The sequence below is a fragment of the Dinoponera quadriceps genome, unplaced genomic scaffold, assembly GCF_001313825.1.
Source record: "Dinoponera quadriceps isolate SergipeBrazil2010 unplaced genomic scaffold, ASM131382v1 scaffold2305, whole genome shotgun sequence".
NCBI lineage: Eukaryota > Metazoa > Arthropoda > Insecta > Hymenoptera > Formicidae > Dinoponera > Dinoponera quadriceps.
The window spans coordinates 1,501,579-1,519,838 of NW_014556411.1; the positions used below are offsets into that span (position 1 = coordinate 1,501,579).

Sequence of the window (18,260 nt, forward strand, 5' to 3'; positions counted from 1 at the left end):
TCCGTCACATAACGAGCATCTTTTACTGCGATAAAAACGACTCATATCATTTACCCCGTCGTCACGTGTGAACCGTACGTCAGTCCGTAAATTGATATAAGGACATGTATAACCGTGCGATATGAAAGCCCCTTTATTGCCCCATTCTCATCCCTACGTCGTTCCTACGTCTTTCTTCATATGGCCCGCGCACAAGGAGCATTTTGCTAGTATGGCGCCAGAATGAGAATATTCTCCTTAATACCTTCTTCTCCTTCAGCGACTCGAGGCGGTCTATTATCGAATATCCGAAGGTATAATAACGAGCTCGCGCGTTCTATTCATAAGGAGATCAGAAAGGGGCGGGAATACAAAATGTATTTAAATACGAAGATATTATTACCTACAACTCGTCTCCCCGCCTTTCGAGAGCTAAGTAATAGTTATTACGCAACGCACTCCGTGTAATTTAGATGAAAAATTATCGGCGAGCTACGGTCATAATGGGACGCGCGGAGTAAAAAAGAGGTTCTTCAAATTCTCTTTTATTTCCTTTTGCAGATGCCATCGTCCAAGAGATAGCCTCTTTTCGTGGAGCTCCGGCTTTGATAACTTCACGGGACTCGTCAACTGGGGCTTCCTACTGTTGAGCATCGGCGGTATCCGGTTACTGCTGGAAAATTTCATAAAGTGAGTATCTCGAATTGCCGATAATGCTCCGCTTTTATCTAACGTGGTGTATTTTTACTATCGAGTCGTAGTCCACGATAGATTTGTCACTAATAAATGCTGATCGTTGCACAAAATGTTTGCCTAGCGTTAACGATAAGATTGCTAAACCAGTGGAGATTGTGTCTAACGAAACGCTTTTCCTCATCGTCACGAACAAATTATATAATAACTCGAATGGCCGATTAATCGGACGTTTCACGTCGGAAACAAGTTGCCCAACGAATTACAGGTCAGACGTGAAAGCTCAAAGATTGTCTCATCACGTTGACATCGGGCCTTTAATCGCTCACGAAACTGTTTCGAGGTGTCTCATGGGATTCGTGTCCAATCCTCGCGAAAGACACTTCGGCGGGAAGCTTTCGATCATTCGTATCAAGATGAGTGGATTTCGAGGAAAAAGGCATGAAAGGGGAACTAAACGCTAGGCGATCGCGCCGGCTCCTAATAACACCGTAAAAAAAAAAAAGTGGTAGCTCTGACAAGCAATAGCTCCATCAAGAAGTTGTTACTGGCCCGGCGGAGCTGGAAGAGGATGTCCCTGCATGGGGAGGCGTCCAATGGGAATCCGATAGGGGAACAAAAGGCGATCAGAAGCGCCTCCATCGGTTTGATGGATGCGCTGCTGTAACGACTGACGGCATACGACAAAAAGAATCGATTGTCGGCCAACTGACAAAATTGAGTTTGTAGCTGTAACTGCTACAACGTGATTATTCGTCATTCTTCTCGGGGTGGTTACAGATCGATCGTGTAAGTGGATGTTATTCGCAGCCTGTCGGCAGGCGTTGTTGGGACAGCGTGACAGCTTGTCAACCGGTAAGGTTGCATGATCTGTTTTGATGCGCTCGTATTTCATCGGGAGCGCGCTGCAGGTGAAAACAAATTTGATATCTTCGGGAACTAGGCATTGCCATTGTTGCGATACTGCGCAGGCATGACACGCAATATTGGAATCGATAAGATGGATAATGATGGGAAAGGTAATCGGCGGGAGGAAATTGCAACGGAGAATTGAATTATGTACATGTAAAATTGTCAAATTTGTGCGAGACGTGCCTTGTCCGAAATGATGTATTCTTATTAAAACGAACGTGGACCGCGTCATTGCTTCATTTGGAAAATAACGAAGAGAAACCGCGATCGAACGTGTTCGAATTAGATACACACCATTACACGTGTCAGTATCGGGACGGGGTAATCCATGCCTCTATCGTTGCGATAACTTAATTTATCTCAGTGCTGGAAATATACCTTCTGGTACGATTTATTCGATTGACTTCTCGAAGTGCCGATCGTTACTCTCGCGATACGCTGCCGATGAAAGGAAGAGAGGGGAGGGGGGAAGGGTGCGAGTAAGAGCAAATTAATTTATGGACGGAGCAGAACTGACCGTTTCTCGCCTTCCCGAATAGAATTAGCCGTCTACAGCGATGGCCACGAACCAGTACGCAATTCTACTACTCAAACAATTTCAGCTTGCAGATCCCTCTTGTTTACCAGCCTTAACGAGATTGTGGAAAATTACGAGGGAACACATTTCGCGATTTCCATTTTCAAAGTATTCAATCAGAGCGGTTACTTGTGAACTATCGGCCTATCTTTTAAATTCCACAAATTAATCCACACCAATTCGGCCTGAATAATAACGATAATTAACGCGTGGGCGCGATGATAATTAGTTCGGGGCCGAAGTGCTGTCATTAAAGTTAAGCGTTCACGCATATTGGTTACGGCCATTGCTAGTCGCGCGACGTCTCTTCCTTGAGAGAGATCGTCCTCACAGGAGTAAGTTAGGTGCCTTCTTCTTCTGAGGGTGCGAGAGGAGCGTAAGCGTTGCCCATGAATAATTTCAACGAGATTTTTATCGCCGTTGTAAACTCTCGGCCTCGCGTCCGGCCGCTCCCAGGGGCGCGTAACAGAAATTTATCACGCTCGTTAAGCGTGGAAAAACTTTCGAGGGAACTTCGCGACGTAATTGCTCGAGGTAGCCCCGACACGCTTCGTACGAGCTCGAAACAGGAGCAGCTGCGGGCGGCCGAAGATATCGTAAACGATTCTGCCCGAGATCGCCCCGGTAATCCTTCCGCGAGATACCGAAGTCCAAATGCATTTCGACATTTCGATCGATATCTTCGCTTCTCGCGATATTTTATCCATATACCTATTAAAGCTTACGAGCCGGATGGATACTAAAAAGAAAAAAAAGGCTGAAAACTGGATATAAACCGAATAAAAAAGTTATAGTCATCTGTGAAACTAATAATTGAGTGAAATATATTTATATCCGATCGTGAGTTTTTTTCATCGCCGATATCGATTTTTATATCCGTGTGGTGTAGCAAAGGGATTCCATCGAGTGCTTGAAACGCATTTCTTCAGGATCCGACGGATTGACAGGGACGTCCGCGATTAATGTAGACACTGCTGAAGCTCTTTATCGCGTCCTCGCACGGCACGATGTTCAATCGGCTGAAAAATTACACGCACGATCATCGCTTTGTCAATTCACAGCGCACTCGATCGAGCACTTCGGCAGAATCGTAACCATTTAAAGCCGTTGCATTCTTTGCGCTCCCGAATGATTCGTTCCAGCCGGCAAAAAGCTTTTTCCAGACTCGACGCGCGCGAGAAATAAGACCAAGCGGCCGCGTCGTGAGGATGAGACTGTCGACACGACTCCACTACGATCGAGATTAATCGACAGTGCCGAAGCGGGAAAGAGGGGGGAGGGGGGACGAGGGAGAGGGTGGATTGGCGACTGAAAAAAACATGTTGGTAAGAAAGCGAAGCGCTTCTGTGCGAAGTGAAAGAAAGGTAGCGAGAGAGCTCAATTAATCGAACTCCCGACGAAAGGCTCCACCACTATCGATAAAAGCTCGCGAGGGTGAGGACGCGAAGAGGGGATGCTGAAGTTCCTGTGCTCTTTTGTTTCCTCGTATCTATGCAGATGGCTCGCGTGAAACTTTTTCACTGATCCGCCATGCAGTCATAATTCGTGCATTCAGATTCGCTTGGACTCGGACGCGCGTTATTTCACAACACTGTCTCGTCTACTGTTCTGAATTAACTTCTACCAACTAGCACAACTGATGCGCGACTTCCTGTTTAAGAGCAGCTTTCGTCGATATTGCGGAAAAAGTAAAACCTCGTTTCGCTAAAACTTCGTTTCCGTCGCGCTTATAAATAAAAATCTGTAATAAGGTGAAAAATCTATAATTAGAAAATGTAGGTCAATTTGTACGTTTTCATCTGCAGATTTTCGATACACGTGTATTCCCGAGAAGTATCAGAGTCCTCGGGTTCACGCGTGTTCGCTTTTTTTCTGTGAGAAGATTACACGTTCACGTTCATCAAGTTCCCCGAAAATTGTCCGAGGCAAATAAATAGGTGCTGTGTATCAATGAGCTTCAAATAGGGGCCGTTAATGAGCCGCGCGCCGCACTCCGATTTTATCCAGATAAATATCAAAATAAATTAAGCAAGTTACGCGTCCTCCTCCGTTCACACGCAGCCCCTCCGAATCTCCGCGAGAACAATCCATCTCATCTCGCCGGGCCAATCCGACATTTGAAACGAGCCTTCAGGCCTCGCCATTAATTTCCGAGAAGAAGAATCATCTCCTACGTTCTTACAATCGTAGAAGCGGGGAAGAGCGAGCGTCTCGCTCCGCGCGCGTTTTATTAATATTTAATGTGAACAGTTCGCGCCCACATTTTCATCCGAGCTCGTCCCATATTGGCGCCATAACTCTTCCAATCTGGATTTCCACGCGCGCTCCCTCTCTCTCCCTTCCACCTGGAGTCACCCCCGACGACCCTCCTCACCACGTTCGACGTGAAATTGGGGATTTTATCGTGACGCTGTATTAACGAACTCCGGCGAGCGAAGAACGAGCGTGGATTTAACGGGCGCTCTCGGATCAAGACGGCTATTCCCGCCGGGAAAGAAATTTAATATCGTTTCTGCTCACGCCTCGGAGCGATGAGTTTCGATAAGTGCGATATCCCCTAACTTTCAAGTACTCGAAGAATGTTTTATGAGACTCGTCTGCCATGTGTACACGCGTATCGAAGTCTGATCGATTTAATCATCGACAGCCTTGAACGATTGTTTTCTTACCGGACTGTTTCCATTTGCTCGAAATGAATATTCGAGTAAATGCCGATTTTTTTTTAATATGGGTCAGCGAATGATATTCTTTTCTTCGACGTATCTGGCAATTTTAATGTTGGTCGAGTTAAGGTAGTTGTAGCGTAAAACGAGTATTTTAAGAATTCGTTGAAATTTGAACACGTTCATTGATACGCATATTTAAATATTTACATATCACTTTCCATTATATGTGTACCTCAACTGACGCATAAATAAAACATTAATACGTATAGTGCCGTGTAGGCCATCGGCGACCCACATTGGATTTTCCGTTCAAGCCGCATAACGCATACATTTTACGTTACCTCTTTCTCTTCATATAAAAATAATTTTTGTAGTCTTATAAATATTATAAGATATATCTTATAATAGCACGTGCAATATACAGACCACGTTATAATGTGGGCCATCGGTGGCCCAAGTGGCGTGAATAGAAAATCACGTAAAGTTGGCGCACTCAACGTGTTAAGAAAAATAAAAAATGAATAATATCTTCGTGTTCGTAATACTGTGTGTATATTTCTCTTAATTTTGCTTAAAATTAACATTTATTATTTAGATAGTTGAATAAAGTTACAGGAGTATTTTTTACAGTAAATATTAAATGTAGAGCTCCTTAATATTGTCACTGAAGATCCGGCATTCTGCGATACAATTATTTTAATGAAAAGTAACAAAAGGCCTAATACTTACTTCTCGTTCTTAATTTCTATCAGTTGCACACAGTGCGCACATTTTTAAGCTTAGAATTCAATTATTTTCTCCTCTTGATTCTTGAAAGCGCATACAGGTTAACTCTTTGGATTCTGATTGGCCGAAATGTCGCGATATCGGGGTTCCGACATTCACGTGATATTGACGCGCGTACCTGTCATTCGAGGTTGCGTCGTTTTCGTAAATTATCGCCGATCAGCTGTCACACGGAATGTAGCGATTAATTATAAGCGGAAGTCGTATTTTTTCCACGCTACCGTCCAATTACCGTAAACCGCGTCAACGTGACTGATCGCATTTTCGCAGGAAACCAGGTCAGTGATCGCGTCCCAATAAATATTGTCTCTCTGTAACAACCGCACCCACTTCGAATACTTTAATTACTCGACCCATAAGCCTCGTTTATCATCGTTAGCGGGCACGTACGACCCGCAGCCATTAGTGTATACCGCTACCTTTTTTCGGCTGATACACCTCTACCTCGTGTGTCCCGCGAGAAAATAATGTTCTCGATGGTTTAGATCGATACCATCGGAACGCAAATTGCGTTTCCAGGTCAATATGTAGCGATAAGATATGTAAAATTTATTTCCACGGGCACGATAATGACACAAGTGTACGAATAAATTGATACACATTTCGAGATATAAACGGAAAAAATAATTTTCCTTTACGCGTTTTATTTACAGATTATCGCCATTCGCTGTATTATTTCGCATTATTATCGTACCATTATGTTATGCCCAATACGTATTGCAGGGGTTCTGTTTTATCGCGCCGTTCTTGGATTAAACGGCGATAGTTTCTCGACCGAGCGGGACAGTTTTGTTTATATCGATTGTTATTATGGACAACGGTCAGATTCAAATCGAACAAGGGAGAAGGTCGGGATGGGTTTCATCGGCGCGGTAGTCACTGTTGTTATTGCGAAACGATTGGTCGCTTTAAGAACGATTGTGCAATTCTATGCCCGGCAAGTTGCCAAATAAATTTCGTTCATTTCAATCCGAAGGATTGATCGCGCTTGTTGTCCGAACCGTTTGTTGCCTGCAATATTACATCCGTATAAACCTTCCTTGTATGTTCCGTTTTCGCGTGACCAATAAATTCTTTCCTTTGTTACGGTTAGACATACACACGACTTAATCGGACATCGCAATTCAACATTATTCTGTTTCATTTGTTTATTGCTGTTATCAGACGCGGTCTGTTCCCGCATCGCAGTTTGATTTACGCGCAGAAATTAATGTATGATTCGTATGTGCGCACAGAAAGTGTCATTTCACGAAATTGCCAATAAATAATCCGACGCTATTCAACCGGCGGGCACCGTTTATAATATTTTCCGACGCGTGCCATCTAAATAAATCACTGATTCGAATCAAGATCACAGTCAATCACGAGACAGACGTTTCCTACATTTTCACTGAGTCGACCTTCTGGGAAAATCGTTTTATTTCTCAGTACGACTTTCCCCTTTTGCGTGATTGCGGCGCGATAGTTATTTATCCTAAGAAGGAAGAAACGAGCGATCTGCTCTTTCGTTTCTTGTGTCTTTCTAAATCGACCTCGGTAGAAAAGATCATATCGCAAATAGATCCATTATAATAATGAAGCATTCGCATCTCGGTTAATATTGCAAGACTAGAGAGATTATAAAGCAGAATCTTGACGGTTATTTTGCTTATTTTTTATTACAATATAGAATTTTAATGCTTATTTTTATACCTTTTTCTCTTCTTAATATTGTTTTGTTTTTTATTCTAACGAGTCATAGTCGAATAATCTTGTTGAATATCATTAGTCAATTTTTATCATCATAGTCAATATCATCATCAAATTTGTCAATAAATGTATTATCAAATATTAGTATCTAGTCATTTGAAATTGGAGTCGTAATGTAAATTGTTCCCCTTTATTATTGTGAACTTATTTACTTACTATATTATTTACGTACTGTATTGTTATAATTAATATAACATGTTGCATTATCATTGTTACTATTCTATAATTATTAAGATAAATAATAACGTTACGATTTGCAAATAGAGTCACAATTATCATGCAAATTGTATCATTTAATAGAAAGGTATACTCACGTTACACAATTATTTACCTCATAAAATTAAAATATTTATTTTTACTTTATATCGCAGATATGGGATCAGAGTCGATCCTCGCCAGTGGTTCGTCTTTCTCAGTGGCAGGAGTAATGGCAGCGAAGAATATCCCTCGTTGTTGCTGATCTTCTGTAAGTGTGAAACTGCCGATATGTCATTTTACATTCGTTGAACGAAAACGGAGCTGTCAATGTTTGTGGTCTCGATTACGACGTGATCGACATTTATTGTAAGAAGCTTTCGAGAGTGCTCCACTTCCACGATATCAACGGAAGTATGTCAGTCGGAAAATTATTGATAACACTTCTTATTACTTGAAAGCTCGTCGCAATGTCTTACCTCGATATTTCATTATGTCGCTTATATACATAATGTTTTAATAATATCGAAAGAGAAAAAAGAAGAAGTATATTATTAAATTTCTAATTTCTGCTTATATTTGTAAAGGCTCGGAGAAATCCGGTTTTTTAATTTAATCCCTCTGCGGCTTTTTCGGTTTCTTTCCGCGAATGAATGAGAAAAATGGAAGAAAACCGGATTTTTCCATTTTTTCACTATTTTTTTCAATTTCATTTTGAGAGAAAATTTAAAAGGGTGGTTTTTTCAACGATATTTTTGCCGCTCAAAGGAATTGCGGTATAAGAAAAATCTATAAATTATTAAACGTATAAAAATATAAATCTTCGGCCAGCATTTAAAAAGAGACCCGTCGAAATCGCTCTCCGTCACCGAGATCTATAAAATCGAGCTGCAGCGCGGCGAGAGGAAGAGAACTATAGTTCGGACTCTAAATTCCGTTTTATTGTCGAGGACTTCCGCGGTCGGTTCACGTTGGTTCTCTGGTATCCGCGGTAATTCAATTTCACCGTTTGTCGGGCGCCCTGTTTTTTCTCTCTTTCCCTTTTTTTACCCAACTTGCATGTAATGTGCGCGCCTGTCGACGTGCTCCTGAACACAGCGATAACGGGCGAGCGCTGTAATGACGCGTACAACTTTATTTCTGAAGATAACGGATGAAAGAAGCGAAAGTAGCGCGGATACGTGGTCGCTGAAAGAAGAAAAAAAAAGAAAAACAACGGGAGAACGATGAACGCTCCGGGAATTCAAAGTCGAATTTTAGCTCCTCTTGGCAGCCGTCCACCGATAACGCGCTCTCTCTCTCTCTCTCTCTCTTTCTCTCTCTCCCCAGAGCGGAGAGGAGTGTAGAAATTAATAAAAAAAGAATGGGGAGAATGTGCTAAGAGGGTGGGTTCGGCGAAATGAAGAGCGCATAGCGCGCAGAGGGTTGCGCGTCGGTGGCGCTGATATGAGATGGGGAAAATGAAGGTCCGCTTCCGTCTGGCACCAGCCAGCTTTTGTTTTAGTTATCTCGTTACGGCGCGCGTATTGCAGTATCGCAAAAAGGACAGAAACAGCTCGGCGAGAAGGTAATTTTCCATTTCCCCCGGAACTCATCGATTTTGAATATTCTCTGGATGTTGTTTATGCGGAAACGGCGAGTTCGAGCGTTTTTTGCGACCGAGCGTAATTTGCCGCGCGACACAGTAGCTTCCTCTGTATTTCTAATGCAGCGAAAGAAGCCAGCTCGGCGAATCTTCCTCCGTAATTTACGATCCGTGCCGCTTGGTGTGCTCGTTGCCGCTGCGATGATCGTTTTATACGAAAAGCGATGACGCCGCCTAAGGTAGACACCCGTTATTCGCGCTTCAAATATGTACCGCTGCTGCGGACCAAACGCGACGGTGAGTTTTTGTTTAATTAAGATAACCGCGCGTATGAGAAAAATATTTGTCCGGGGAGCTAACATTTGCGGCTGACACCGGGCGGGGCGACGAAGCGATAGCGCGTCCGTTGAAACTCAAACTCGTTAGATCGCTGATGTATGCTTTTCGCCCGGACTTTCAAAGTTTCGAAATTTAGCGGGTCTCCCGTGAGGCATAAATTTCGAGGCACGCATCGTGCCTTTAAACAGCGAACATATTGCTCGCGCATTGTCCCTTTACTGCCGGCCGGCGCGCGCTCGCTTGTTGCGTTTTCACCCGCAGCGCCATGACTTACATACGCGTAAAGGCCGCTCGTACGTGTGTGCATTTGCGAACGCGCGTGTTGCACGGCCGATGGATATAGATCCGGGATTTCAACTAAAAATCCCTGAAGTTTTGAAATTTTAATGGCGCAGCGCGCTGCTGAAAAATCGTCGCGTCGGCATTCCTTTTCCCGCGTCGCTCTAAATAAAGGCCGACGGGCGATTTTGTCGCGACAATTCTTATCATTTATATCGCCCTCGTCACGCAAAATATTATCGCAGCGTTAAAATAACGGCACAGGCGATATTTATATCCGTATCTATTTTTACGGGAGTGATAAAGCATTCCCTCTTGATCCCTCTTCCTGAAAGAGGTATTAGAGGGATATTCCGATCTCGAAGGATCGTTACTTCTCCTCTTTATACTCGCCTAAAAGCGACCCTTGCGTAACCAATTTCCATGCAGTTATTTTCCTAACGGTCTCAATCCCTGGTGCAGATTGAACGCGCATGTCGGCCGGAGCGCCGCGCGGAGTTGCATCATTTACACATAAGGGAAGGTAATGCTCATGGGAAACTACGGCTAATAGCTCTCGTATTTTAGAATCTGCACCGTGCTCCGTCCTTCCTTCCATCGGGATCCTAAACTCGTTCCTTTTTTTAAAGCCAACCCTCGCCCGGCCCTCTTTCTGCCTGCTCCCACGACGCTCGCGGGGGTGGCGAGGCGTTTCATCCCTCCTATCCTGCGACCCCTCGCATAATAATTTTCATGGTGAGCGAGCCGAAATTACTTTTTAAGAGGGAGATCCCTTGCGCCGATTGAAGTATTAATTATTATGCGACGGAGATACACATTAGGCGAAAATTAAAGTGCTTCTTTAGCATCCCGAAGAAAGTGAGCGCGCGCATCCGGCTTATTCAATTTGCATCCCCGCGCGAACATGCGTGCCTTTTATTTCGGCGCCGATGTTAAAATTTCAGCTCGCACGCGGATCCTCGGCTGACTGAAACGGCGACGCATCAAACGCCCTGTTTCGTCGGATTTCAGTAAACACGTACAGAAAGCGTTCAAAAACAACGATGTGAAATTTTGTCGCGCGCATTTCGCAACAATGCCATCGGCGCGAAAACATTGAGCTAATAAAGCGATGCTGTTTATTATTGGCGAAAAGTTCCCGTACTTTATACATTGTTATTGCGCCATAAATTGTATTTTTTTAACAGACGCCGTATCGTGTCCGTTGGCAAGTGTTTCGCTATAAATCACACACACACATACATACACACGCGTGCGCATACATACATACACACACAAATTTGATTTTGTATTATATATAATATATTTAACACGCATAAAATCGTAGCCGATATTGAAATTCTTCATCTGTCACGTCTCTCTTCACTTTAATTAAATCAATTATTTGCATTTTAATTGATCCGATTAGCAAGAATCGTATCTCTGCCTGATGGCATAAAAAGATAATTTTGCGATAAGATATTTATTAAGCTTCGTTCCAGTTTCATAACGACCTGGTTTTATCCGGGAAAGACAGATACCGGCTTAAAAATGATATTGCAGTAAGTAGGAGAATAGAAAATCGGGAAGAATTGAATAAATACTCGCTCGCTTTTCCTCGTTCTCCGGCTTTCCGCCTCCGGCCTTTCACGGAGAGGAAATGGACCTCTCCAGGAACGTGTAGCAGGCGTCCGTTTGGCGGTTTTCCGGAAGTTCCGAGACGGGAAGTTTCAGGGTAACTTAAAGTTAACTGTAACTCAATGCTCGCGGCCCTCGAGCTGCGTAACGAGTCCGGGGCTAAATGTGAAAGGGTGTACCGACCAGCCACCGACCATCTAGCTAACCACCATGATAGCTCGCCGACGAGAGGGTTTGTTCTCATAATGTCGGCAACACCGTCGACGCCGTGGCGTATCTTACTCTGTTAGCCGAGTGTTAAGACCGAACTCAACGAGATTTGCATGCCGCGGCTGCGAGTTTCGACGCGCCATGCGCCGGGAATAAACACGTCGCGGTGAAGCAATCGACGGTGTCCTTGCGCATTGCGGACAATTCTCGCTTCTATGTCACGTTATCACGACCGCATTCCGCGTGGAAAAACCGGTATCCGCGACCGAGAATAATTCCTATCGTCTTTGGAAGCTTACGCTGTTGACATTGTGCATTTTTCATACGAACGATCGACTTAGATAACTTTATACAGTCGGATTTGTCCGGAGGTAAGGCGCCATTCGGCTCAACAAACAAATAATTAAGGATGTATTACTTATAATTTAAAATAACGAAAAAATTATAAATCTATCCGCATTGCATTTAGAAGTGATGTTAAAAGTGCGACACCTTATTTCGGTGTAGTAAAAGTTATAGTTATGCTTATAACGAATGCAACGTATGATATGACGGGATTATTTTACGAGTTCTGCAAGTTTTGCCGATGTGAAGTTTCACAGGTGGCTACCACCTTTATATTTTCGTCTCTACTATGTTTAACCAACTTCCGACTCCTGCATTAACCACTGATATATCTGTCATCTGATTATGGTATTCAGTGTACGTAAAATACATCAAATTTAGCGTTACACGTCAACCGGTAATGCGCAGGAGTCGGAAGTTGGCCACAAGGCAGGGCCGAAAGGGTAAAGGCGGCAACCAACCGTGAAACTTTACATCGACCGTATCCGGGAGTCGACACATTCCGATGATGATTTTTACCTGCGCGTGCAACTTTAATTAAATGCGAGCACTAGGTGCTCGCAATTCGGCTCTTACTGTTCTCATTCCTCTAGTCTAGTTTGAGAAATAATTAACTTTTTTTTTTCTCGTCTCTCCTTCGAAGTGCTACGGAAATGGTAAAGTGTCGCAAACGAGTTCCGCGCGAGGTGAAATTTTTAAAAGGCCGACGCGCGAGACGCTGCCGCCGGCGGCGGCGGAGCGAGGGAATTCGCGCGATAGGGATCGTTTCCGCGTTAATTTCAAAAGGCGAATCTCCGGTTCGGGTTTTCGCGCCGGGCCGTTCTGCCGTTTTGCGCCGGTCATTAAAGCGCAGAATAGAAAACGGAGGTACGGGTTGTCGTATGAATTACTTAATCCGCGCGCGAGAACAGCCACGGGCGTGAGTAATCAAATTAAATGGGGGATTGCCCTCGCGAGAAGCACCCCGCACGCATTCGCCATCTGCGTATCTCCTCCGTTTATTGCCTATGCACTGAGCCGAGTTAAACGTGGACTTATTGTAAGTGCGTATCGATCGCGGCATTATGAGCTTCTTCGCTTCCCGCTTGAGAGTGTCTGCACTTCTGATTAGAGATTCGCCGGTCCCGCGGCACGTCATCATTATCATCCTTCCTCTTTCCTCTTCTTCTCCTTCCTTCGCACGGAGTTTCTCCTTTTATCGGAGAAATCCGCGCGGAGACGAAGAAAACGCATCGGTCTTGACCGGCGTGATATATTTATCCCCTCAGCCATAGAGTACATAATTAATTTACTTATTGTCATCGTGAAGGAGGCCGGGCGAATCATATCGTCGGTCGAGGGGATGATTAATAATTCTTGGTTGTTGCTGTCGGTAGATCGAGGAATATCGGCGATAGACGTAGGTCGGGACATGAAACATTCAACCCTGCTGGGGAATCGCAGAGAGGCCTTGGAGAACGGGAGGCGGATGGAACTTTGTAATTTCGCTGCCCGCTTTCTGACGAGATTCCCTCCCGCGGAAATTTTGAAATAACAAGGGGAAAGGCTGGAGTGAAAATAAAAATTAAAATTGCCCATTCCCTTCGCGAGTTTGTTCAAGTTGATTGTGTATAATTATAAATCGCCTGAGATCTCTCTCTCTCTCTCTCTCTCCCGCGCTCGGGACGGACATTGAAGTCAAACATTACCGTGAGAGATTAAAAATACTACGAGTTCTCTTCAAGACGATAATAACGTTCCCGCGGCGTGAAAGGCTTAGAAGACGTCATTCTGGTCCCGCAATCGCCGCAGAATTACATTTATAAATCTCTCCTGTGTGTGTCCGCCCGCCAGGAGGAAAACAGGGGGGTAGCGTCGGTTAAAACTCGCGGAAGCCCCGTTCGAGCGGCGCGAGCCCACTCCTGGATTAAGGAGGTATAAAGAAAGATAGAGTGGAAAAAGGACTCGTCGGTGAGTGGGTGGGGAGTCTCCGGAGAGTGAAAAGAAAGAGTGAAAGGAAGGCGGCGTCCATGTATACGTATACCTATATATACGGAGCTCGCTAAAGTCGGAAGACGCGGTATGAAAAGAGGCGATTTTCCGTCCGCGGTTTATGTTGCCTTTTTATTGCCAGTAGCGGAGCGGTGGCGGCGTCGCCGCCGCCACTCGTAAGACCGCCGAGAGTGGTCCAAACCGCGCGCGTCGAGTGCTAATTACGAATAATTATGAGTGCTAATTAAGGCCTTCCTTTGCCACGCCGGCGCACGACTACGTGTCAACGCGCGGCACACACGCGCGCGCCGCTTTTACGTCCGATATAAAACACGCGCTAACGCTCGAGACGTCGTAAAAATGTTCGATTCAAAGGACGTTGTGAAAAAGAAGGTGGAGAAAGAGAGAACACGCCTGCGAAAGCGGATTAAATATTTCGCGTGCAATGAGTATTCGTTTTGCTGTAACCAAAACGGGACAAAACCGGGAAAGGAGAAAGGAAAAATCGATGATTCGCCACTAACATACGGAAAAGGAATTAACTGTCCACATAATACGACTGAAATTTAGTTACCAAATCTGGTTTTTAGCCGTGGGTATTAAAAACTAGGTACAGAGACGGGAAAATCAGCTGAATCAACGAAATTTCATGTTGTATTATATGGCCAGCCAATTTTTACCTGCGGGAGCTAATTCTTTTCTCCCGTGTATCCAATTTACCGGCTTTAGATTGGACTTTTATAACGACGCCGTGAATAGCGTGGAATCGTCGTATGATTTTCAGCGTTGAAACAAGAAGAAAATCCGGACGTTGATAAAGCAGAAGTATGGCCGATTCGTCGAAAGGAGTGCATCTCGCGACAATCTGCGCCTTAACTTTAATTACCGTATCAGGCGAGGCGGGTGGAAGACGCGGTAATAAGACGCAATGCGACGCCTCGGGCGCGTCCGGCGTTTATCAAACTTTCATGAAACGCGTCGAAAGAATGTCGCCAACTCGATGTCAGAATCTAATTAAGACCGGCCCCGCTGGGATTTGATCTCTCTCATCTTCGCCATCTCAGACGACGACGACGACGACGATGGGCTTGCGCGAGCTGCGCGTCATGTAACCAGGCGGTACTCTCGTCGTCACCGCGGCTCGGGCGTCCATCCCGAGACGCTCCAAGAGATAGGAGAGACTACCCGTGGAAAAAGTAAAAGTCTTAATTAGTGGCTGAGATCGGAGAGGTGCTCGAGGGTGGAGGTCGATTACCCTCGAGCCCGTGGATGCCGGCGCGCTCGCTGTCACTCTCTGCCTCGCACTGACATTCCTATGCTCGATCTTGCGCTCTTCCGCTCTCCTCCATCCCTTTTCCCTCTCCACCCTCCCCCTTTCGCTTCTCCCCCGATTTCTCTTTCTTTTTCTCGTCCCGACGAGACCTCGGAGAAATTTTATCCCGTTAACACGATGGCTTCGTCGTTATGTGGCAAATTACCGCAATCCGTTAAGGCACCTCGCTTCCTCTCCCCCTCCCTCTCCCTCCTTTTCTCTCACTCTCCCTCTCCGGGAAATATGTGCCGCGGTGCAAAATTACTTTCTACCATTTGCTCTCGGACGAGGTTTTTGATACCTTTATACGCGCTCGCGCGTGCAATATCTATGTGTTTATGTCGTGTTCATAATTCAAACGTGTGTAATTCAAATATTACGCTTCGCAAGCGTAATGTGCATACTACCTTTAACTATAATATTTACTTATTAAATAGTTATAGATTTAACTTGTTCTATTGCTTAAATAAATACCAAAAGTTCGTATTTATTCTAAAAATATCCGGATATTCGATATTCAGGGCGTCCTGTTGTTAAAGCAATGGTGCAAAAAATAAGATGAGAACATCTTTGCGGAACTAATTCATACGCCAATTTGACCCGAGTAAAATTCTCAGCACATGATATAATTTTGTTCCTCGACTCAGACACACACAGACATAGGAGAGTGTGACAAAGGTGAAAATCCTATTACTTTATTTCCAATATCCTCCGAAGTGGAAAATAAAAATAATTCAATTGCCTCGTCAAAGAGTCTTTTTTTGCTGCAGTAAATCATGCTTGCTTTCACATTGGATCTTATGACGTACTACATAGCAAACACTAAGAATAAACAAGCGCAGCGTCAAACTGCGAAATATATCATCGGGCAACGTGCAACGCCCGCGCACGCTACGTCGACGTATCATTTTAACAGCGGCCGTCCATCGCTCTCGTAAATCCGGCTCGCGCGTGTCGCGAAACAAACTGTCGCACGTGAAACATTGTTTTCGGGGCATCAAATGGAGTTCAAGGAGATCAAAGAAAAAATGCATACACCCGTGACGAAATTACGCGACGCAATCGCCCCGGGTCGGTTTGCTATGCGCGATTTGCCCGTCGCCCATTAGCTCCCCGTTCTACCCCTCCTCCTCCTCTCCATTGCCGTCCCTACGTTTTCGCCCTGCTGGCCTCTAGCCTTCCGCCATGCCCCGTCAAAGCCCATTTTTTTCTCACTTAATTCCTCTCGGACGAAGCGAGCACCGAGGCTTTCGCGATCGTGCCCCGTGGTCGGCGTGAAAAACCGGGCGAATTTCCACGACGAAAAAGGGTTCCATTAATATCTATTAGCGAGCCGTGCTCGACATCGGCCGGATTTATACACCACCCTCCGACCCCGTCCTCTCTCTCTCTCTCTCTCTTCCCCTCTCTTTCTCTTTCTATACTCTCTGCTCACTCGAAATCTCTTCTCGAAGCTCCTCTTCGTCGGCATATCGTCGAAGAAGAGAAGGAAAGAGAAGGGTGAGCGTGAACGGCAAGGGAGTCGGGAGGAATTCTGAAATATGAGACGTCGTTTGTTTCCATTAATTAACGGCCGCACGCTGGTGAGTGTGCCAGATGCTGAAACCGATACATTTCCCGGATTATCAATATTCCGGCAACAAACGCGAGGCCTCGCGCGTTCACTGTGAACGGTTTTCACTTTCGAGCTCGTACACGCCACCAGCAGCTAGGTGAGAGGGATTTCGGTGCTTCGCGGTATACTACTCTCCGGCTTCTATTTCTGCACTTTTGGCCACAGATTGAGTGGAAAGGTTTACAAGGCACGCTCGAGAAATCCGTAATGGCGTTTTCATTACAATTACCGCGGGCGAGACGGGTCCCTTTTTAAATTCAAGAGCTTCGAACGAATAAAGATCGTCTAATTGCAATTTTATTTCAAGTACGGAGACACACCAGGTACTGTGACGTATTTATTATCAATTTGTCGCGCGTAATGATTAATATTTAAAGAAACGTCAAGGAGCGCGCGTTCAGTTCAAAAGTGTGCGACATTGTATATTTTTAATCCACCTTCGATGTGCGATCTCTTTTGTCCCCTCTCTCCTTTTTTCTCCCTTCATCTCGCTCGTTTCAAACGCTAGGTAAATGTGATCGCCATAGGTATTTCCACTGACGCGTCTTATTCACCGGCCGGGCAAAAAGGATTGTTTTCGTCGCTTTATTTCAATCCTCTTATCAAAGCGACTGCGCTTCCAATTTTCCCGGCGCTTTCATGCACTTTGAGCGATGCGCTTAATTCACCGAATAAACGCCTCCGCGTTTTTTCTTCCACACGGTCGCGCGCTCGTAATTTGTTCGGAAAAAAACGAGCCTACGAATCGACCGTGTAGAGACCAAAAAGCGACGGTGACTCGTGAAACGTGTTCGAATTCAAAGAGCTCGTAATTAGTCGACGCGAGCATGTTGTAACAATCGTCACCCAACTGAAGTTTCACTCTCACCCCCACCCTCTGCGCTCGTCCGCGCTCCGAAACCAGACGATCTCGAATTTCTTTCTGCTCGGCTCATGTCCAACAAGATGATGAGACTCGGGAAACAAACGCTAATTGACAAATATAATGGGCGTTGAGCCGACAAACCCTCGCGACATAATGATTATCTGTCAATGTTCCTCGTATGAAGTAGCGACGTTCGATAAGTATTCGAGTGCTTGTCAACTTGTCTTCTCGTGTTCACGCTAAAACCTTTGCATTCAGGATTAATATGCGCTAATATATGCTACCCCGTTAAAAGTTCCAACTGATATTTCCAATAGCGAAGTATAATATTTATATGTATGCACGTGTAAATATATGTAATATCTCAGAGAAAAAATGGCTTTAAATCAATGATGGTTATTCTCATATATAAGCAAGAATATTACAATATTTTTCGAAGATTTTTAATCTTGAATCGAATGCAAGTAATATTTGCAACAATACAAATTTAATGATATCAAGACTGAAAATCTTCAAAGAAGATTATAATATTCTTGCTTGTATATGAGAATATCTGTCATTGACG

The 18,260-nt window shown here is 44.7% G+C and overlaps 1 protein-coding gene across 1 annotated transcript in view; it reads left to right on the forward strand.

Moving 5' to 3' along the window:
* Positions 1–18,260, forward strand: part of LOC106747317 (diacylglycerol O-acyltransferase 1) — a 102,642-nt gene that overhangs the window by 15,399 nt on the left and 68,983 nt on the right. Inside the window, exons 2-3 of the mRNA XM_014624716.1 lie at positions 541–669; positions 7,734–7,828. Coding sequence (XP_014480202.1) covers positions 541–669; positions 7,734–7,828 — 224 coding nt within the window. The remainder of the gene's footprint in view (positions 1–540; positions 670–7,733; positions 7,829–18,260) is intronic.